The sequence below is a fragment of the Elgaria multicarinata genome, chromosome 6, assembly GCF_023053635.1.
Source record: "Elgaria multicarinata webbii isolate HBS135686 ecotype San Diego chromosome 6, rElgMul1.1.pri, whole genome shotgun sequence".
NCBI classification, from domain to species: Eukaryota; Metazoa; Chordata; class Lepidosauria; order Squamata; family Anguidae; genus Elgaria; species Elgaria multicarinata.
This window is the reverse complement of record NC_086176.1, coordinates 26,564,916-26,589,397: the sequence shown is the minus strand read 5'-3', so window position 1 is coordinate 26,589,397 and position 24,482 is coordinate 26,564,916. Positions and strand designations below refer to the sequence as shown.

Genomic DNA, 24,482 nt, shown 5'->3' with positions numbered 1-24,482 from the left:
TGACCCTTGAAGGTTACCTCCAGCCCTCTAGTTGACAACAAGAAATAACAGCAGGATTTACAACAGGAGAGGGTAAGCCACTCTGGGAGGTAGGGGTTAGGGCTTTATTTGAGTGTGCCTGTTGACACTGACACACACACACTAAATTGTAAATCACTAACACCATTTCTTGCTTCCCAGAGTTTTTCTTGGGAGGTCTGCCATCTTGACCCTGCTAATCTTATGAAATCCAATGAGCTCACAGACCAGTGTGGTATGCTTTCAAGAGTAATTTATGCTAGCAAAAACAGTTCAATTCTGGCACCAAATCAGGATGTATTAAGGACATCCAGGCAGGCCTTGAGCAGGGATAAATTTCAACAAGGTTGAAAGAACAATCCTTTGGCAAGTTAAAGACAAGAGGGAAAATCCTAATGCTTCCAAGTTGATAGCTCTAAGTTTTCAAGCCAGACCATTAAATTAAGTAGCCTTTATTATATATATTATATAACTACACAGGGCGGAAAACAAGATTAGGGTTCTGGCTGAGATGAAATTCTGCCAGTTCATAATTATTAGTTTACTTATCTCCAGTCCTGAACGCATCATATTACTTCTTTTTTTTAATGACAACAATTGAGAGATTTCCGAATGGCAGCGAAAAGGCTGCAATTTTCTCCCAAGCTGGTGGGAGTAACAGCTGTACTCCAACTCTAAGGAAGCAACACATGATAAATGCAAGAAAGTGACATTATCCTTGTCCAATTCATCTTCAGCATGCTCCTCTGAGACAGACTGACACCATTTCTTACCCTCTATCTGTCTTTCAGGTACAAAGAAGTCAGCCCTAATGAATGAATGATTAAGCACCAGCTTGTGCTACCGTATGCCCTGGATAGAGTTACCAGAGTTTCAGTACTGAGCCAAATTCCTGGAGCTCACTTCCTTGGCACTAAATAGTAAGTAGTGCAAGAGTGTGTGTGGGGGGGGGAACGAGGTAGTTCTGATTATTCACTTTACCTAATCTGGGGCAAATATCAAAATAACTAAAATTTGAAATAAACCGGACATGGATGGGGATAGTTAAAGCACATTTCCAAATGTTTCTATAAGCACTGGAATTAAAACATGCATAACGTTTCGTAACTTGACATTGGTGTAATTGGGAGCCAGAATTTCAACGCACATGTTGTAGAGTAGTCACAGAAATAGTCACAGGAATATTGGGAATATAGTTCTCCTGCACTATGAGAGGATCATCTATTCTATCATATCCCTTTACAGATTCAGCTACATCAAACATATCACATGCTAAAAAGAAAACAAAATTGTGCAACTTGCTGGAGATGCCTGGATGGTTCAAGGCATAGTTTAAATAAAATAAACAAGGCAAGCACCAAAACAGCAACATCTCTGCCCTGCCGACATAACCAGCCTGATTTGGGGTGCATTTATAACAGTGCTTATCACATGCCTGCTTCAGAGCCAGTTAATAGATTCAATAGAATTGAGGGGTAAAGTGTGTCCTGGACTGTACCATTTCAAGCGGTGGGATAGGTTGTTACACATTTGAATGGAGAGGGAAAAAAGGAGTGGGGGAGAGGACCTTCCCTGAAAGTCAAATACTAGCATGGCATGGAAAAGGGTTAACCCTAGCTAAAAACACACAAACAGGAAAAACAAAACAGAAAACAAAACAAACCCTTCCCACACACACCTCTCCAACCATACTTGTAATTCAGAGTGAGCTGCACAGATGTCTGGAGTGGGGCTGGTATGTTTGAAAGCAGACTGATATTAATGATACTAACTTCCATAGCATGAGTTCAGGATAAGAGTGTATTAGTAGGTGTATGTTCAGAAGCAAGTTACTGTGGAGGAAGTGAAGTCCCTTATGCTGAATGTTGTGTCCTAAGGATCAATTTGAGCAGGCTCTGAGGATCGACAAGCCACCAAAGGGGAAGACTGCATATTGAAATCATGGCTCCAGGCATGGTAGCTGTACAACTCTTCATTGCTTCTGCTTCACCAGCAACTTCAATTAGGATTGACAACAGCTGCTGCTGCTACTACAGCCAAAGATTGTGACTTAAGATAAGGGCTATTTTCATGGATGGCAGCATTAGAGGCATTAACAACAGCCCAGGGATCCAGTAATGGAATAATTCCCTTAACACGGCTGGCGTTTGTTACATCATTTATTATGTGTGCTTGTTTTCTTGCACCAGGCAGACACTGAGCATTTGGGCAACAGATCTGCTAGGGCCGTTCTCGCCATGTGGCAATTGCATCAGGGTCTTTACTATCCAACCTAATGGGCAAGCCCTGGTCACACACTGGGGACCATTCACTTTATGGAGACTTAACTTGCAAACATGTCTACACCCAGACTCTTGTAAAGGAAAACCAGATATCAGCTCTTGCTTATGTTTCATTTTTTCCACAACAAGTACGCAATCACAGATTTTTCAGGGCCATTTCATACATTATGTGGCAGCGAACACAGCTGTGTGCCATCCAACCTGGGGACTCAGCCAGTTTTGGATTCCTGAAGAGTAACTATGTGCTACACGTTTACCATATTTACACTTTACATATAGACCTAAATAATCTAACACATGAAGTGTTCCTTAAATAGTATAACCAAACCAGTAAGGGATAGGATTTGCAGGATTGTGCATAAAGGTTTAGAATAATTCTTGACTTTGTGAGTGAAATTTGTGTGGTATAGTGTAAATGCCCTGGATTTACCTCTTATACAGTTTCCTAGAAGATGTGTTTATGAGGAAAATCCTGTTACTTGTTGATTAGCATTGTTTTAAGAACAGCTTTGCTGGGCCAGAGAGGAAGTGCTCTTTTGGTTTCTAAGGAGAGCATCAAGTGAAATACCATCAAAACAAGATAAACCCTGCAGTATGAACACATTTCTCAGCACGTAACTCCAACTAGGTTTTTCTTTTCTTTTGAAAAGTATCCTTCTACTATACTTTAAAGTCAAGTACACTGTTAAGGTTGCAATCCTAAACCCATTTACATATGCTTGAATCTCATTGACTTTGAAATAACTGAGTGTAGGATTCTAGCTATAAGCTCAATTATGAGCACACTTATATGGAGGACAGACCATAGCTCAGTGGTAGAACATATAGTTTGCATATAGAAGGCCCTGGTTCAATCCCTGGCTTCTTCAGCCCAGAGTCAGGTAGCAGGTGGTGGGAAAGATGTCTGACCAGGTTCAAGGCAGTTTCCCAGATTTCTATGGCTGAAGAAACTGACATGACTGCAGCCAGGATTTTTAGTAAAGCAGCCCACCTGAGAAGCAATGTACACACTTCTAATGTACACACTTCTGAAAAGGTCCAGAGTTTCAAAAGCTGTTCGGTTTCTAGGCAACTAAATAAAATAACAATAATTCTGAAGCTGACTTAAACCAAGGCCATAGCTAGACCTAAGGTTTATCCCTGGATCGTCCAGGTGTCAAACCTGTTCATCTAGGTGACACACAGGGGATCCAGTGCTCAGGCAGGGGCGAACCCTCGATGATCCCAGGATAAACCTTAGGTCCAAGTCAGGCCAATTCTTCATCTAGCTCAGCATTGTCTTTACTGACTGGCAGGTTTCAGGCAGGGGTCTTTCCCAACCCTATCTGGAGATGGTGGGGATTTAACCTGAGACCTTCTGCATGCAAAACATGTGCTCTACTACTAATTATGGTCCTTTCCAGCAGCTCTCTCCACCAGTTGCCTTCTCCACATTTTTGGGCCCTCTTCATGGGATTACAAATGCTGATTTTATCATACATTGTTCTAGTGAATATGCTCTATTATCAGGTAGGGAGTAGGAGGTAGACTGAGGTTCTCTTTCCTGTCAGGACTAGACAATTCCTGACCCCTCAACTTTAATATTCATGTCCTAAACCAAGCTAGCCCCACTGATACAACTATAGATTACATATATAAAAGGAATATAGAATCAATGAGCCAAATAATCCATGGCTGTTGAGACATGCCCAAGGCCACTTGGCAGATGTGGGGTTCAAATTAAGGATACAAACTGCACTAAACCTAAATTAGTTATCCACCAAGCTATACTTGTTCACTAAATCCTTAGAAGTCTCATTTACTTGCATCCTTTGCAATGCAAACCATATGAAGTATTTTATTTATTTATTTATTGCGTTTCTATACCACCCAATAGCTGAAGCTCTTTGGGTGGTTCACAAAAGTTAAAACCATCAAATACAATTCAAAGTATAAAACAAACATCAGTATAAAAACACAATATAAAAGTACAATATAAAAGCACAACCAGGTTAAATCCAAGTAGCAATAGAGATTTACACAATTTAAAATACAGTTTTAAAACAGCAAAGTTAAAAGACTAAGATGATAATTTGTTAAAATAATGGGAAAATAAAAAGGTCTTCACCTGGCGTCAAAAAGAATATAATGTAGGTGCCCGGCAAACCTCTCTAGGGAGCTCATTACACAGCCGCGGTGTCACAGCAGAGAAGACCCTCCTCTTGGTAGCCACCTGCCTCACTTTGGCAGAAACTCACAGAGAAGGACCTCTGAGGATGGTCTTAGGCACCAGGCAGGTACATATGGAAGAAGGCGTTACTTCAGATAACCTGGCCCAAGCCCAATTAGGGCTTTGAATGCTAATACCAGCACTTTGAATTGGGCCCAGACCTGGACTGGCAGCCTGTGAAGCTGGAAAAGGACTGGCCTTGTTGGTGGTCTTGTTGGTCAGTCCCTGTTAACAGTCTGGCTGGCCCATTTTGTACCAGCTGAAGTTTCCAGACCATTTTCAAAGGCACCCCACATATAATGCATTGCAGTAATCCAGACGAGAGGTTATCAGAGCATGGATAACTATAGCTAGGCTATCTCTGTCCAGGTAAGGGTGCATTTGGCATATCAGCCTAACTTGAGAAAAGGTGCTGCTTGCCACTGAGTGCACCTGTGCCTCAAGTGACAGTTCTGGATCCAAGAGCACCCCCAAACTACAAACCACCTAGTGCAACCCCCTCCAGAACACGGTGAACATTATCTAGCCAGACAGACAAATCACCTGCTAACAGTACCTCCATCTTGTCTGGATTGAGTCTCAGTAGTAACTTTTCTCTTGAATAAGAGCAGAGATTCCAATGTATTCAGATGATTTCATGTAATGCGGTTATGAATAAACATGCTGGTTACTGTTTGGAACCACTCATGTCTTTTTATAGGACAGGTATTACAACTGATCAGTTAACTTGACAACAGTTAAGAACAGTTTTGATTAGTAGACCAACACAGTGGTGCCCTGGGTCTTTTTAAAATTTAAGGATCTGAATGTTTGTGTGTGTGTGTGTTTGCATGCATGTCTGTGGATGGGTGAATGGATGTGATCCCCAGCCATCCACTCAGGCACATACAGTCCTTGAGGCCATACAAGTTGTCCACCTCTGCCTTAAATGGTTGTGCTTTCAGACACCAATTATTTTGACTCAGCCCAGTGTTAATCCATGATGTATGGGTGATAAAACTGAAATAATGACAAATACAATTTGAAATGAGATCTCAAAACAAAAGTGAGGGAATAAACCAAATCAAAAATGGCTGAAGACAACATATGTGATTCCAAATACACTTACCTAAAAGTAAGGCCATAGGACTTTAGTGCTATGATAGGAATGCAAAAATGTAGCTTCTCAGCCAAAGATCCCTGTGCAAATGTACTTGTGAGTAAATCCCATTGAACTTCCAAGTAATTATGTATCGTATAGGGATGTCATATAGGGATGTCATCCAACTTTCTCCAGCAATAATTATCGAACCTAAATGCTTCTTCCATTCTAAAATAGCATTTCCAGGAAGGCAAACTGTTATATCTCCACGACTTCTCTCTTGGGATCTTCTTTGTATATTCATCTTGGGTGTTACTAAACACTAGTGTATTTTGAATGGGTGTTAGGATTGGGTTGTTGTTGTTTTAAGTGTACAGCAGAGGTTTTCAAAGCAGACCTAGGCCTTAGCTAGACCTAAGGTTTATCCCGGGGTCATCCCTGCCTGCTCCTGGGATCCCCTGTGTGTCATTTACATGAACAGGGATGACCCCGGGATGATCCCGGGATAAACCTTAGGTCTAGCTAAGGCCTCAATAAGTCTCCTTAAGTAAAGAAATGGAACTAGCTTATATAATGCTAAGTAAGAACTCTTTTTAGTCGATAGATGGGTCAGAATAACATAGACCAAGCTCTATAGAAAAATCGCCAAGTCCCATTTTCAAAATTATCAATATAGCTTTCTTAATTCAAATTTAGAAATGTAGGAAATTAAAAGCATAAGTAGTGGCAATGTCCTATGCTTTGACAAGTGAAAATATACATGTTTTCCTTTCCAATAGTGCTTGAATACCAATACAGGAAGAAAGAACTGGTTTAAGCCTTTTATTTCTTTGCCCACCTGACAACCAACACGAGACACCCCTGAAATATGCTAAAATAGCATGAAAAGATTAATTTCCCCACAGATGCTCATAAAAGTGCTAGCAGACTAGATGCTATCTCCTGGCCCAATTAAACACACACACACACGCACACACACATAAAAGAAGTTCATAGGAAAGTTCCCTGAGCCTGCTTAGAGACATCTGCCTCACATATTTGTGCAGATCAAGAACCAAATCACAAGGAGGAGATAGGATGTTAAGAATCCTCGATCTCTAATCAGAAAAGATTTCTGCTGCTAGATTTTGTTTACATTGTTCTGATTTTATCTGTACGCAGCCCTGAAATCCCAGTGATATAGGGCGGGATACAAATGTTTTAATAAATAAATATATGCACAAACAAGGGAAGGAAGATCAATAGCTTTTTCCTCGGCCCCTTCATAGCTCCAATCCACTCAATCATTTCTTGCCCTTCTCCAAGGCATTATGTTCTAAGAATCTTAAGGGGACAATATTTTTTCCATAAGTAATTAAATAAACACTAAGTATCAAATTAAGATAATGTTCAATTATGATATTTAATTATTCAAAAGTGTTTCAGAATTTCATTTTTCTGATTGCAAGAAACTTCCTCCTAACAACCAACCTCCTTTTATTATACGGAGAACCTGTTATCATGGAAGAGCTCTTACTACAGTATTATTATACATTTCCAGGTGGGAAAGTGATAGGTTATACTACTCCTGCAAAATTCAAATTAACACATTATGGATAATTATCTTTTCCAATTAAATTTCAGTTGGCAGTAAGCATCATTTTCATTATTACTTCCACTCTACAGCCTCTTCTGTACATTCTTGACTGTTCCGACTTTCACATCATTTTTATTTTACATAGTCCTAGATTCCTTAAAGAAGATAAAGGGTATACAAGTTGCAGTCCCTAGAGAGAAACTACGAGAGAATGTCACACACACCCTATAGTTTGATATTCTGACACACTGTAGTTCAGCTCTTTATAGATTAGAATGTTTTGAGCTAGTTTCTGAGGACTGTGAACACAAGAACTTCCCCTAAGGCATTATAAAGCCGGCTTATATTACTTGGGTTTTAGATATGGTTTTATTTTAAGAATACAATATAACCCTCAAGCCACTTCTTTCGAAGTGATTAGACAAACTACAATTACAGAGTAAATAGGTGCTTTCAAAAATAATGCATTAGAATCTTCTAGTAGAGCAGAGGTAGGCACTCTGGTGTTCTCCAGATGTTTTGGACTATAGTTCCATGATGTTGGTTCTTGTGGGACCAGATATCCTATCTTTGAACATGGGAGCCTTATGCTTATGAGCAGTAGGTTCTGGTAGCATAATGAGGGGCAAGGAACGTAAACACTGTTCTTTAGGAAGGTTCAAACAAAACTTGTGGTAGTATAATTCAACAGAGTAGATAATAGCAAAATAATAACTTCAGGCATCAAAACCATTTAACATTTTATTCTCCTAAGCAAAAAAGGAAACCGTATTTGCCAGTTCTATTTGCTCTCTTGACCTTTTCCTGCAGTGGAAAACGGAGGCAGTACTGCACAAGTAAACTTAGGAATTTCCGGGTCAAGCAGCAGGGGCTAAAAGGTTAGTGCTGAACAAAGACAACATGTCACCAGAGGGTCCCACTGTGTAAAATGCTTGAGAACTTGTAAGTTAAAAAGGGTACATGCCATTCGACATTATTATTAAAAAGGATGGAATACCAAGTGGAAGAACAATAAAGGCAATACCTACAATTGCAGCACTATCTCGCACTCTTCGAAGGCAAAGTATTTTTTAGTGACACAGTAATTAGTTCTGGTTAAAAATTTGTGGATCCCAATTAACATTTCTATGAGCTAAGGGTTGGTATGTGAAATCTAACAAATTGATAATATGCACTGAAAATCATCCGTGCCCTTTAGGGTCACAATGCATTTCTGCCAAGGCATTAATTTTTCAGTGAACAAAAAAGTGGGTCCAGTATTGAGTCACTACAGGGGCAACAGATCAGTTGCAGAGCTCATGCCTTGCACAGAGAAGTCCCGGGTTCAAGCCCTGACATCTCAGTTAAAAGTATTGTCGCTGGCAGGGCTGGAAAAGACCTTGTTTAAGAACCCTGGAAAACCACTGCTAGTAGAAATAGACTGTGCTGCGCTTAGAGTCTAAGACAGCACAGTACACCAAATTGGGGTACCCGCACCTTGCACCTACCTTTAAGGACAGCTCATCTACTCCAGAATACTGTGGCCAGATGGCTAAAAGGGTCCAAATAACAAGATTCTGTCTTGCCTGTACTAAAAGACCTGCATTAGCTCCTGCAGTGTTTCCTAGCTCAAGTCAGTGCTGATTTTAATATTTAAAGCCCTGCTAGGCTCAAGACCCAGATATCTGTTGGATAGTCTGCTCATGTATCTGTCTGCTCAACCACAGAGATTCTCCAGGCACATCCACTGTATGAAATGAAGTCCATGGTTACCAGAGAGAGAACGTTTTCAGTGATGGCTCCCCAGCTTTGGAATGTGGATAGCTTAAATCTCCATAGGATAAAAAATAAATTTATCTCTTTTGTGGCTAATGTAGCCAACGGAATTATCTGCTCTATCAATTCCTTTGCAAAATTTTGATAAGCATATGGTTCAAGATTGCTAATCTAAGGCCATCGCTAGACCAGGCCTATATCCTGGGGATTGTCCTGGGATCATCCCTGTGCATCCAAATGACATACAGGGGATCCCGGGAGCAGGCAGGGACAACCCCTCTATTTGCCTGGGATAATCCTTAGGTCTAGCTAAGGCCTAATTCAAAACACATTTATTTACAGGGTTTTGGACTTAATAAGTAACTTATCTATGTTTATTTAGTACATTTAGAGCTTTTCTATACGAGGCATTTATTATGCACTTGTCATTCCCTACTCACAGTTGTTTATGGGTTCTTTAGATGTTGCTGTGACCCTCTAGATGTGCTTTTGTTTTTAAAAAGCACTTTCTGCAATTTTTTTTAGAGTAGGGAAATCCGCTATTTTTTGTGAAAATGAAAGGAAACGCTTTTTCCACTTGCGTATTTGCACTATTCTGCTATTCCACAATGTCACCTAGGGGTTATATAGCAGAAAAGTAGGAAAGTAAATGCTCTTCATGTAGTGCTTGGATCTTAATTCTGTGACAAAACCAAAAGCAGATACAGCAGATTAACAGCCTTGTGTAGAAAAGCTCTGTAAGTCCGTTTTAAAACAGAACAGTTCACATCCTGAACCACTTCAAGAATACACTGAAAACCTTTAAGGAACTTCTGAAGCCTTACTGTTTGGAATAAACTGAACTATATGCATCCCATCAGGTAGATGAGACTAGATACATATCAAACTGATAACTGGAGATCATATTAAATCTTTTTCATTCAATGTTCATTCAAATTAGATTCAACAACAAATGAACAGAATTTTGACATTCTGTAACAGAAAGCAATAAACTACAACAGTATTTGTAGTTTACCTTTCTACATTTTTTCAGCAAGTTTTGTATTAAATTTATTGAGAACTTTTAAAATGATTGTACCCATTTATTTATATGAACTAAGATCCTAACCAGTAGACATTCAGCAGTAAGGTGGTGGACCTCATATTTCAGTACTGAACTGATGTAAAGTGTTAACAATCTCTTCTACAGGGTCCCAAGAAAATAAATTTACGTGATCCAGTCCAGTCATTAAAACAGTTGCTTCCTGCAGTCATCATTCAAGACTGCATAAGGAAATTCTAACATTTCCTCTAATTCAGTGTCTCTCCTCAACTACTCAAAATCAACACCATCTCATTAGTTCTGCATCTACAAAAGGTCTTTTTGGGTACCCCACCCAAAATTGAGTGTTTGATTTCTGTGACACGCGCATACCTGAACCACGTCATGCTATGCCATTTATTTTAAGCAGTAGGAACAGCTTATTTTAAAAGCATTCCCTAGTGAATATGAGTTGTTTTTTCTTTTATGTCCAGGGGACTTGAGGGATTACTAGCCTACGTTGAAAAGAAAAGGAAACCCTGCCTACTGCAGCTACTTCTTAATGTTGCAGAATGGACAAAACATGTGCCTGCCCCTGCCCGAATTAACCGATTTTGAAATGAAGGTTATAGAACCCTGAATGTGTATTTGATGTCAACAGGATGCTAGGAGCTAACACAGATGTGACACCGCTTTTCTCTAGTGGCTGTAGAATCTGAGGAATGATCCATGCAACCATGTTTATCACATGCTACGCAAAATACTAAATTTAACATGTCACAATTTAGCAGTGGATATTTTAGCAAGGATATTAATAGAGACCTCGTTTATTGTTTCATGCACTGTAATGGAAAACTTCTAGTGATTGTTAAACCACAGTTTCTGGTTTCACTCAGAGATTGAAACCAGGAAACTGTGGTTAAATCTCTGGCTACAAACTAGGATATCAATCCACTGTTTCATCCTGGTAAGGTTTGATATCCTGATTTGAAGCAAGAGGTTAAACCAATTTCCCAGGAGGGAAGAGGAAGCGCACAGGCAGAACACTCATTCTCAGACTAATAAATCATGATTTATTGGATTGAGTTACTTACATCTGAACCAACCCAGAGGGAAGGTTCCCAAATGTTCATCTGACACTTACTCTAAACAGATTTGATGTACACAGTAATCTCAGCAGGACAAAAGTGAATATAGTTTGATGGATTGGTAAAGTATCAGGACAAAGGGGGATACAAGAAAGTTAACTAATAGAGAAGCAAGGAATGGGAAAAAACCTGACATATGGCAGGATGAAAGGAGGTATTTCACCAGCATGTTAAATTACAATTTTACTAATGTGCAACAGATAAGCCACTTTAAATGGAGCAGTCAATATAAACATCAGAGACATAGGATTTAGCTTTGGCTAATTATTATTTTTAACCACACACAACAATCATGATAAATGATTGCTATTTACTGTGTTATCTGTACAGCACCATGCACATTGATGGTGCTATTAATAATAATAATAAATTGCCATTCAATAGTACCAACACAAACAACTAAAACAGAATCAATTGTTTTACAGAGTAACAACTGTAAACAGACACTATGTGGTTCCTTACTTAGTACCAAAGGCTGGCTAGGATGCACCCTGTGAGCATACCAGCTTTATTGCCCTACCACAGTTTACATAAAGGCACACAGTTTTTAAACTTTTTAGGAATTTCCCCACATACGTTCCTTGTTGCACTAGACAACTCAGGGCCAGCAAACAATACCAGATGAACTCCATGCACACTTTTGGTTAGAAGACAGCATATTCTAACTGCGAAGCAACCATCACAGGTATTTCTGTAAATGGTCAGAAAATTTCATACCACAAGCCTATGACTGCTCCAATCAATACCACCACCACTACCACCACCACCGCCCCATTGGTTGCTACAGTTCAACAAAGCTACATGGTCTGATTTGAGGCATAGTGCAGTACCAGCGTTGTTAGCAAAAGGAGCATGACTTAGATGCAAACAAGGCCTTTATCCTGTACATTGCTGGAAGTACAGCCAGTCTAAGTGCAATTTTGTTATAAGTGCCACAGGGCAAAGTAGCTCTCTAGGTGCTAATATAAAGCATTTATGGGATTACCCATTCTTTTTTCCACAAATGTTACACTGAACAATGGGCTTTAAAAATGCATGCTATTATCTTTCTTTACATAGATAAGCAGCTTCTTTGTAGCAGAAGGTTAACAATGCACTAAGTAGATAGAGGGCGGAGTTAGTGGGATTACTAAAAGGTGTAGAAAGTCACGTTTTCTCATGTTTTTGTAGAGATGTTGCCTTCATCTCAAAGACTATTTTTTAAGATGACAAGAGAAAAGTAGATTAATATCCTCTATTATACAAAAGTCTCATGACTAGTAGCAGCAATTTAACATGGCTCAAATTACTATTAGGAGGCACTTGGAAATTTATTCTGAATGATAACAAGTCCTGTGGGTTGTGGCACCTTATACACCATAACATTTATTTTGGTATAATTTTTTGAGGACCAAAGCCCACATCACCAGAAGTCTACTGCTGTAGTAGCAGACCAACACAACTACTCCTCTGTAATTCTGTACTGTGCTGAGGAGAAAAAAAACGATCTGTAGTTTGGAAACACCTGTCAAACAAATTTAAAAGAAGAATGCAAAATGCTAAAGTTATTCCTGCTGAAATGCAATTCTATGAAGTTGTGGACATGAGGCACAACTGCAATGTTTAATTAGCACTGGACCATGAAATAAGTAACCAAATGCTCTAAAATTCACAGTAGCAAGTGTCCATTAATTCAACTGGCTTCCTGGTAAAATAAAAATCCCCAACCATTCAGCTGTGACCACTTTTAAAAAAAACCTTTTGGCAAGGCTTGTAACCTTAGGAGCTTCAGTCTGAGCACACAAAGCGATATCCTGAGGATAACCGAACCTCCCTAGTCCCTCCTCCCTCCGCCTTTTCAACAATATTAGATTACAGCTTAGCAACAGCAAGGGTGGAGGAGGAAATTCCTTTATTCTCACCTTCCAAAAAAGGTCTTTTTGAACATACTGTTCATTGTATATTTACTATTGTTTCCTGGAATTAAAGCAGCTTTTCCCACCAAGTTATGAGTTAGGTTTCTGTATTGGGAAGGGACATGTCTTATGCAAATGGTAAAGAAACAGGAAATTAAACTAAAAATTAAGAATTACTGAACAGTGAGCAGTTACACTGACTGAACAAATATTAGCAATACAGTCTAACAAAAAAAGAATACATTCAAAAATATATTTTAAAATATTGAAGAAATAAGTAATAAAATATAGGTTCCACAGTTGCTAGGAAAATTTGCAAAAATAAAAAGGCACCAAAGTGGGGGGGGGGGGAAATTCCAAGTAAAATCTCTGTTTAGGAAATTGAGCTGTTCAAGGCTTTTAAAGGCTCTCTTTTAGTAGTTAAATGTTCCCATTCTACACTTCTAAACAATCTAGTGATTGACAACAGGCTTGAACTGTAGTTGCAAACAGAGGTCCTCAAGCCCACCTGCAACATCTCCCTGCTTGGTTTTGAATTCCAATTCCATTGCATGTATCCTTTTGCTTTCAGCTTTTTCTACTGAAGTGAATGCAGAAGTCTATACGTGTAGATTCTACCTTTTAGAAATTATGTCTATGCATTGCAGTGAACATAGGTCTCTGGACTGGGGTAAAAGAGATTAAGAGCTTTGTTCTGACATCCTGCCACATTATTTTCAATTACACATTTGCAAGTAAGTATTTCTCCCATTCCAGTTTGCAATCTCAAATGATGTTACACAGAATACTTGATTTCTACTAGGAAAAAATCTGAACATTCAACAAGATGTAAACTGGGCAGAAGAACCATTACCAACCATCATTACCACCAGTATGATCTAGTATATTGAACACCAGACTAGAAGGCCCAGGTTCAAATTACTGCTCAGCTACGAAGCTTTGCTGGTGGACTTCAGCCTCTCAATACCTCTTAGGCCATAGCTAGACCAGGCCTATATCCCAGGATCATCCTGGGATCATCCCTGTGCATCCAAATGACACACAGGGGATCCCGGGAGCAAGCGAGGATGACCCCTCCATTTGCCTGGGATAATCCTTAGGTCTAGCTAAGGCCATAGTCTAACCTACCTCAACAGGATTGTTGTAAGGGTCAGAGAAGAAAGAGGTGGACATATACACCACTCCAAGTTCCTTGAAGGAAGAGTGGGATAAAAAAAATGAAGAAATATTTAATAACCACTAAAATAAAAGAGAAACAACATTCAAACAAAAACATTCTTTTTGATTAATTAATGCAAGTAAATTTATTAACGTTTTATTTTTGCCCCATGATCACAGAAAGCAAAATAATTTTATTTTTGGTTGTTTTGTTGAATAATTGTTCAGTGACATGCAGTAGCATGCAGACTGGTTTTATTTGTAGCAGTATATGCAAGGAAGTTAAATAACTGGATGCTTCATTTAAAACAAAATACAGAAGTTTACACTCTTTGGAAGCTTGAACAAAATTGCTGATTTTATGAGTGAATATGAGTTAATTGCTGGTGTGCTTGTATTGTCTATTTGCAAATCAGTATTTCCAAGATAATGTTGAAATGGAAAAATCACAGTCAGAGTGGCAATAGAAGAGATCATTGTGGGTATTGCACTACGCATGTCACAAAGACACGTCATTTCCTAGCAAAGCTTGCCATAAATAAAGTATATATATTCATGGCACAGCCCACTGATGCAATGTGCATTCAAGTTACAAACTGACTTCTAATGCTGAGACAGTTCATAGCAAATGAGCCTAAAAGTAATTAATCCATTCACATTGATTTGGTTAAGAATTCTGATAGGCTTTAACTACTGGAACACAGGTACCTTCCCGAATATGTCAATGACCAGGACATTCCATTATCACTAATGACACTGTAAACAATGGCAATCTTACTACTACGTTTGAGACATTGGGTCAATTCACACATCCAATGCAAAACCATGGTTTGGTGCTCTATGAACCATCTCCCTGTTCACATGAGCCCTTGGCTTGTACTCTGCTGAATTATTTTGTGGTTTGTGGCAAACCATAGTTTATCATTACACTGAAATAGCCAAATTATGCTTTGTACTTTCCATCAAACCAATATTGTAAACTAAAAATTGAAGCTGGCTTGCAATGCCAGCTTTGAGGGCAAGTGCAAACCATAGTTTTTCAGCTCAGGTGTAACAGCAAACTATAGTTTGGGGCAAACTAAGAAATCACCAGTTGCATGCAGTGAGAGAAGAGGAGATTGGGTAAAGGAGGACATGGGCTCAAGGCTTGGTTATGCAGTGCTCGACCATGGATTCCTGAAATTGCCCATTTTAAATCCATGGGGAATAAGATGAATGACAGAAAAATAGTACAAAACTAATATAACATGATTAAGCAATATAACATGATTAAGTCAGCCTCCGAACTTGCTCTTCCTGCTCTGCATATCAGTCAGATGGCTGTCTTCACCAATCTATTTTGAGCATCAGGGAAGGGTTGGGAAAGAGGCTGAGGAGGCTGGAGGATTCCTCATAAGCTTCCCTCCCACCCATGGGAATGCACCCTTTGCATCCTTGGAGAGGCAGCCAGCATGGTTCTCTCTGTGCTGGCTGGAAAGGGGAGAAGCAGGAGGTGGAGACCTCAGACTCTCACCAACCTCAGTTCCAAAAGTTTTAACTGTCCTATGGGTCTCTAGATGCTGTCCAGGGGACACAATATTGCTCTCTAAGAGACTGAACTGCATGCCAGAATGTGCTGCTTTAAATTTCACATATAACATGGCAGAAAACCCTGGTTTGTCACTCACTAGGTGATCTTAGGCAAGGGCAGTATTTCTCCATCTCTCCCATATTCAGTATGGGATAATGGTACCGATGTATCTTTCAGGGCTGCTGTAAGTTAAGGATTACTAAATAATGTATATGAAGAGCTGTGGATACTTCAACACTATCCAGCAGGCTGCTGGGAAAAAGGCAGATCACACTTGCAAATTTATTTATTTATTTATTTATTGCATTTCTATACCGCCCAATATCCAAAGCTCTCTGGCTTTTGAAATTAAATTGGGGGCTGCAGGCAATCTTGCCTTAGACATTCAAAGCCTATGGAAGTTCTTCTATTTCCATCCAGCGTAAAGAACCCTGTCATCCCATCTTGTTATGCTTTCTTTCCACATTAACGAGATCTGTTCAGATTTCTTGATTGCCATCTCTGTCATCTTCACCCACCCACATAGTACTCAACTCATCCCAGGCTATCCGTGCCTCCCCTCCCCTCCTCCCACCATCATAAGGCATGAGAGGCAAGCCATACTCAAAACCTAATTTATCTTCAGTCACAACTGAAATTACACACGTTGGAGAAATAGTAGTCTGTACATGCTGAACCTATGAACTTGTACAGCTTAACTGTGCTATTTAAAGGAATGTGTAAATATGGTTAATTTACTTAACAGCTCACCTGGATGATCTAAAACAATAATGAGGCAGGTGCTTTAAACCCATCAGGAAACACAACAGTTATCTTCACAAAAAAGAAAAAAATATGTAACGGGTCCACTCTTCCAACTATAGAACAACATAATTGGGGGTAAAAGCATCTTCAGCTAAGCCTCATATCTTCCAAATGAGTTGCAAAAACCTACACTGAAGTATCATCATGTCATAGAATGTTTTATGTTGCTTTTTACTGCCACTCCAGTTTTACTGTACTGAATGTTTTATCCCCATATTTATTGCTTTTTAAGATGTCCACAGTTTTGCTTCGTTTTTATTGTATATTCCCCAAGGGCACCCGGTAGGCGAAGGGTGTGTTTCATAAATGTATTGCATAAATAAATACACATATAACAATTTGATCCTCACTACTATCACAGAGAAATGAAGCTTCATAGACCAGGAGCAAGAAGGTAGATCAAAATCAACTTGTAGATCACTGGGTGATCTGTAGCTAATCAGCAAGTGTTTCCAACCACTGATAGTTAATAATAGTAACAAGGTATTCCACCCTACCACATCTTTCTCTCTCATTTAGCCTATTAGAACCCCTGAAGTATCTCAGATGTAGATCTGAACTTATATATTCAGGTTGTCCCAACACACAAGGTTGCATTGTGCTGTAGGTAATTGGTTCTTTCTTAATCTACTATTGGACACCACTCCAACCCTCAAGCCACAATTGTGCACTTGGATCTGGTTGGTGGGCCATGTAATGCTAGAAAATAACCACAGCAAATCCAGCAAGCCTTAAGCCTTTTTTTTAATGGAAAACAAATTAAATAAACAAGTTAGGAAATCTCAACTATGGAAACAGAATGCCAAATCGTTATTAATGAATCCACACTTCTCTCTTCATGAAAACAATGTTAGAAGTGGGCATAATTTGGATGCAAAGCGAAAATAATAAGAAATAAGAGGCCTACGTCACAGTGACACAATCTAGATTTGCACACAAACAACAGCTTTGTAGTTTGAAGTAAATTCCACAGAGTTCAACACGCCTTAATAAAAAATGAGTGTGTATAGGGCTGCAAATGAATTCACTTTAACACTAAATGCAACTCGTGGTTATAACTGTGGATATGGATAAGTAATTTGGAACCAGTTTTGCACACATTTTGCAGACATTACAAATTTCCCCCCAACAGGGAAAACTGCAGCAATAAAAACAATTTTGCCCAAACTTTTAAAACTGAGTGGTTTTGATACAGCCATAGGAGATGTCTGTTTAAGGAAGGAGGGGTATATTAAAAAAAAACATTACTCGATTAGTGCAATTCTATTGGACTTCAATCCCCATAACAAAGGGGGTGGGCAACTTGTGGCCCTCCAGATGTTTCAGCCTACAACTTCCAGCATTCCTCACCATTGACTATGCTGATGGAAGCCACATGTTGCTCACCCCTGCCCTAAAGGATCAGGTTTGCAGTGTGTGTGTGTAATCTAGCTATGTCTTTGGAAGCTGAAGTAGCCCCACTGACACAAAGCACTTTCCACCAGCTGTGTCTGTATGCCAGCTGTGCCCCCCTGGACAGAGGTAGTCAGGCTATAGTTATTAATGCTCTGAAAACATCCCATTTGGATTACTGCAATGCAAAGTCTGTGGGGCTGCCTTTAAAGTTGTTGTATAAACTTCAGCTAGTAGAAAATATGGATGCTAGATAACTGAATGGGATTGGGAATACGGAACATATTTCTCACCTGTTTTACCACAACTGCACTGGCTACTATTCCATTTCTCAGCTCAATTCAATGTGTTGATTCTTCCCTTTAAAACCCAAAATAGCTGGAGCCAAGGTACCTTAAGGACCACTTTCTCCCATATGAAGCTGTCCAGTTACTTCCTTTAAGACATTGGGTCCCTTCCTCTATTTGGTGAACTAAGGTGGATGGCAAACTAAGGCAGGTTCTTCTCAGTTTGAATAAAATAGATCATTATCAGTTTTACTACATAAGTAATTGATCATGTTATTATTCATGGCTGCAAAATAGAGATGCTTCTTAGTACCTACAAGACAGATGAATAAATTTGGATTATTTGGTTGTAACACTTCAAGTGGCCAACAACATGGCAAGCCCTAATACCTTTCTCCAACTTTCTTCTCTCTCTGACCCTGTTCAGAAGACACCTTAAACCATGGCTTTAACCACAGTGGTTAAGCCAGAAAGCCAGGCTGTGTTCAGAAGACACCTTAAACTATGGCTTTAACCACAGTGGTTAAGCCAGAAAGCCAGGCTGTGTTCAGAAGACACCTTAAACCATGGCTTTAACCATGGTGAATAAAGCAAAGAGCTTCTTCTGAACACGGCCTAACTTTCTGGCTTAACCACCATGGTTAAAGCCATGGTTTAAGGTGTCTTCTGAATGGGCCCTCTCTCTTCTTATTATTCCTTCTCTCTTTCTGTTAAAAAGCCTCAACGATATAGCACTGTTTTTCCTATTGATTATATGCTCTAGAGATTGATTTCAGAAAGCAATTAATCTTATATTTAATCTAATATAAACTTGAATGTTATATGCTTAAGTTAAATGATTTTGAAAAGTGCAAGCAACAGTCTATATACTGACTTTTCAGAATATGTTGTACACTGAATACTAAACATCTTAAATGCACCAACACTTCTGCCTCTAGTGTGTGCATTGACTTAACCATTCTTAACTAGAAATACAGGTAATCATAAGGCATTTCCACTCAAATGGGGGTGGCTGAGCAACAAAGCAAATGCTTTTGTAGGATGGGTATTGTTCCCAGGGCTGATTAGTCAATAGAATACAGTTGTGAAAGTGAAATAAATCCCCAGCAGATATGAGAAGCCTCTGCAAAACATTCACCAAGCATGAATACCAATTCACATGCCCAAGCGCTGAGATAGTGCTGGAATCTCGAATAGTCTCCATCACAATGCTGATATGTTAATCACATTTGCCAATATAAAGAAAACAATCTTTTATTCTCATTCCACTGAACAGTCATTTAATATACGTATTCATTTTCTCTCACCACCCACCCCCAGCCATTCAATGAATGTGTACGATGACAAAAGAAAAAAAAAAGAATTTAAACAACCAGTGCCTATTCTGGATGAGGATTATTTCTTACACCAATCTACAACTCTGCTATTTAGAAATCATTAACACATTTTGATCAATGGTACTTTCAGTTAAACACAGCCAATATCCTTAATGTTTTCAGGATGACATACCAGCCAAATGCAACCTGTCTTGAGATGTATTAATCTTTATCACAGCTCTGGCCTTAAATTCAGAGAGAGAGAGAGAGAGAGAGAGAGAGAGAGAGACAGAGAGTGTTAATTAAGCACAAGCTTAAGTCTCTCTAACTAAAATCAATTACACTTAAAAGTACTTTACTTTGGCTTTATGTTTCTTTACATCAGGGGGTGCAGAAACTTTTTCAGCCCAATAGCCAAATTCCCTTTCAGAGAAGTTCTCCGGGACCCCCTTCTAGTGAGGAGTGGATATGCTGAAGGCAAAGGAGGTAGGGCCAAAAAATCCCAGCATATTTTAATTTAAAGCTCTTACTGCCAGTAACTAAACTTTAGGACATGAATTACAACATTTTAGAATGGGGGGGGGGGCTACACACAATTCAGGAAACAACTAAATGATTGTTGGTTGGGGGGAAAGGGGGCATTGCCCTCTGGCGAACCCTGGAGGGCTGGATTGGAATCCCAAGAGGGCTGGATTTAGCCCGTGGGCCTGGGGTTCTGCACTCTGGCTTTACATAGTGGCCAAGAGACTGAGCTCTGAGCTAGAAAGTCCACAGCTCAAACTTTGCCTTTTGTCATGTACTCACTAAGTGGTTGTAGGTAGCTACTGCATCACATGCCCCATCCACACATCCTGTAATATGGGTCTAATATTACTGACCTACTTTACTAGCCTGTTGTATAACTGATATATGTTTAGCACACTGTACACCTGAAAGTGGTATTATCAACAAGAGTAGTTGGCTTTTTATATTCATAAAAGCCTAGTGGTCAATAGGGATGTAGATGATCACTTAATTACTAAGGATCCCAACTGACACAACTGCATGTGTCTTTTTTTCATGCCTCTTAACTTCTGAACAAATATTTCATTACTGTCTTCAAATTACAAACTCTAGAACAATCCCACTGAACCAAATTATCCTTGAAGTGAATGCAACTTTATAGGTTTTAAAACCATTAGAATTTTGGAGTACAACCACCCAAAGTTAAGTGGCTGCTTAAAACTTATCCATTAAAATAAATGGTATTAAAAAGTTGATAGCTTTCCCTATACACTAATCTGGGACAAAACCCCACCGAACTCAGTGGGTCTTACTTCTCAGTAGACATTGATAAAATTGCACTGTAAAGTGCAAACAAAACGAAAGTAAAGAGTCTGGGAGATCGACAGTTTTTCAATTCTTATTGATCAAACCCAAAAGATTTTAGAAGGGAAGAAAACTTTAAAAGCAATTCTTCAATTGTAGTTTGTTGTAAGTCATGCCAAAGAGGCAATGAAGTGGGAATATCAAGAAAGAAAAGATTTTAAAACATAAGGAAGTCAATTGAAATTTGGAATTGATAGAAATAAGTTTGTTCAAATAGTTCAGAGTTTCCACTTATCCTAGTTAAGTCCTGCTTGCTTGCTAATGAATCTGTTCTTTCAAAAATAAGGTTCAAATATGAATGTTCAAACATACTAAAGGGAAATGCTGATAACTGAATCTTAATAAGCCTTTTTAGCTGCTTTGTGAGGGTCAATTGATTGTGGAGAAGTGACCAGCAGAAAGAGCATGTAACCATTTTCCCACCCACCACTTCTCTGTTCCAAATCTCTCTTCCAACAAGCCTCCCCCCATCCTCCCAAGGGTTTCAAATGCTTGCAGACCCCTTGGGGGGAAAGCTGCTGCTGGCTACAAACTGGAGTAAGGAAAAGGCAACTGGAGAAAGGGTTACATATCTCCCACCCCTGCTTTTCCAGTCCCAGTCGCCTCTTTGATGAAGCACCATCCGGGCTACAGTGGCACCCATCTGTATGTAATGTGTTGCTTGGCCCACTGTCTGACACCTTTCTATATATTAAAAAAGAGGCAAAGAAATAAACTACAAATTTCATACTCAACAATGGGAATATATAAACAAAACACAGTGTTGTATTCACTTCACACCAGACGCATAGGAAGAACTAGTGACATTCAGAAGGGACAAGCTGTATAGCTGCGGCATAAATCCAGTCTAAAGGATAGTGCTGCCGAGACTTTAATTCTTTCCTTTTTAATACTAATATATATTTAAAAGCTTGTTATTAAGAGATTGGAAAACCCACACCTGGATATGATAGTATATCTGTGGGTATGGTATTCCATACAGGGCGCAATTTTTTTCCTTCCACCTCTGTCCTTTTCTCTTTTTGCTTCATGCACAGAGATGAGACAATGTATCCTGAACTCATGAGCCACTCACAGTGTTCCCTCCCGCAAAATTCAAAGATCCCTAATGACCACCTTACCTATGTAAGAATTCCACTATCTCCCTGAGCCTGCACATACCCAATCGCTCCTGTGATTCTGGGTGACCATGATTTACATAAAATTTGTGCTGTCAAACTGACCCTGATATCTCGCCTACCATCAACCCTACCCAGTTTCACTTTGCAAAAGCAAATTCCCCCGAGCTGCAAGGGGATTCAGCTTTCTCATAATTCCCAACATATCTGAAGGGGGAAGGGCTAACGTAGTTGAGAATTCCAAAACGAAGCATGGCACCTTGTGTCACACACCGGAAAAGGCTCTGCTCTGCCTTAGCTATCAGTGTATCCCCCGCCCCACTTCAGCTCAAGCCCTTTACCACTTTACCACAGACCCCCTATGCAGTTACAATTCCCTCCACCATCCAGCACATCACATCTGAGTCCCTAAATGTCCTCTGTAGTTTATATCCCATTAATTGCAGCAGGAGAGCCATTTGAGACTGGGGGCAAGAAGAGAAAAACAAGGTTCACAGCCATGTTCACAACCCCACTCTCTTGGATTCATTCAAGGTTAAACTGTTGCGGGGGGGGGGCAGAATTGAGTCAGGTTTTCTCAAAAGCATTTTTAATAGCTTATCATTTTTACATCTAGAAATAACTATAGCAAGGTCACTCACAGGGTATCACATTCTCTCTTTAATATATACCCCCCCTTTTTTTAAGGCAAGGGTTTTGTGCCTTTGACATGCATCCCAAGTCCAACTCGACTATTTAGGCCACAATCCTAAACACACTTACTTGAGAGTAAGTCTCATTGGACTCAACAGGGCTCGCTTCTGAGTAGACATGTATAGGATTGCAGTACATGTCGTGTGTATAGTGTAGTAGAGCAAGTAAACCGGCCACAGAGACAGATCTGAGGAAGGATTACATCAGGGGGGAGAGGCGGAACTGCCCCCCACCCATGGCACCCCTTGGAACACTAATACCCTCCTCACAAGCCCGGGAATCCCCTTGCTTGCGTGGTCTCTGGGGGTGGGTCTCTCTCTCTCTCTCTCTCTCTCTCTCTCTCTCTCTCTCTCTCTCACACACACACACACACACACACAAAACACTTGCGTGGTCTCTCTCTCTCTCTCTCTCTCTCTCTCTCTCTCACACACACACACACAAAACACTTGCGTGGTCTCTCTCTCTCTCTCTCTCTCTCTCTCTCTCTCTCTCTCTCTCACACACACACACACACACACACACACACACACACTTGCGTGGTCTCTGGGGGTGGGTCTCTCTCTCTCTCTCTCTCTCTCTCTCTCTCACACACACACACACACAAAACACTTGCGTGGTCTCTCTCTCTCTCACACACACACACACACTTGCGTGGTCTCTGGGGGTGGGTCTCTCTCTCTCTCTCTCTCTCTCTCTCTCTCTCACACACACACACACACACACACACACACACACACACCCTTGACACGAAGCTCTGCAGCTGTGGCTACAGAAACCAATAAAAAAAGGGAACTAAACCTCCCGCGCCTTTCCTCCCTACCATCCCCATGCGTCGAGATGCCTTGCTGGCGCGCGTACCGAACGCCCCCCACTCCCCACCCCGCTTGAGAAAGAGACGGAGGCATTTGCGCGGGGGCAATTCCTCTCCCCTCCCCTCCCCCCTTCCACGCGCTTCCCCCAACACTTGCCCTCGTTCACGAAGCCCCAGCCAAATCCCCGAAGGAAGAACACGAGGCGGCCGCGTTCGGCGCCAAGACTAGGGTGGGTGAAGGGTGTCGCTACCTCAATCTCTCTCTCTCTCTCTCTCCGTCCCCCCAGGAGCAGCCGCTTTCGCCTTTGGGTTCAGCCCGACGGCGGGGTTCCCTCTTTCACTGCGCCAAGGCACTGGGGTGGGCGGTGGGGCGGAGGCGAAGCGGGAGGGCACCAGCAACAAGAACAGCCGTCTCTTTTCTCCTCCGCCACCGCCTTCGTCTCGGTGGCGGGAGGCTTCCAAGTCTAGGAAGCAGTTTGGGAAGTGATGCAGCGCGGCAGTAAAACCCCCGTCTGCGAGGGAAGGAGGTGGGTGTGTGGTGTGAGGCAGCCTCGCCGCATGACATTGAAGCCGGTCGGGAGCCTTTTTTTTTTTTTTGGCTCGCTTGCAGCGCTGCTATCGCCCGCCTCCTCCTCCTCCTCCTCCTCGCGCTGCTGCTGAATAATAAATAAATAACCGAATGGGAGCCGGGTGGCAGTTTCGCCCTCGTTTCTCTGCACTCCGCGCAGCCAACATGTTTAAAAAAAAGAAAGAAAAGAAGACGCTGCCTCCTCCTCGGGTTACCTCAGCATCCATTCGAGCCTCCCGGAGCCTGCAAAATAGTTGCTGCTCTGCTGCTCGCCTCTCATCCTGACCTCCTCTCGCCTGGCTGCGAGCGGGGTGGGTGGTGGGCGGGAAGCACAGTCTTGCACAGCCGGTCTTAACTGCACCTCTTTACCCTCTTAGCTGGGAGTGAGACCCATTGAACCCCACGGGAC

At 40.7% G+C, this 24,482-nt stretch overlaps 1 protein-coding gene across 2 annotated transcripts in view; it reads right to left on the bottom strand.

The window, feature by feature from the left end:
• PALM2AKAP2 (PALM2 and AKAP2 fusion) overlaps positions 1–24,482 on the bottom strand; it is a 278,607-nt gene that overhangs the window by 79,200 nt on the left and 174,925 nt on the right. The window contains exon 1 of one of the 2 annotated variants that reach the window (XM_063129170.1): positions 24,289–24,334. The exons of the other annotated variant lie outside the window; for it this stretch is intronic. Coding sequence (XP_062985240.1) covers positions 24,289–24,300 — 12 coding nt within the window. The 5' untranslated portion in view covers positions 24,301–24,334. Of the gene's footprint in view, positions 1–24,288; positions 24,335–24,482 lie in introns of those variants that run through there. 2 annotated transcript variants of the gene reach the window in all.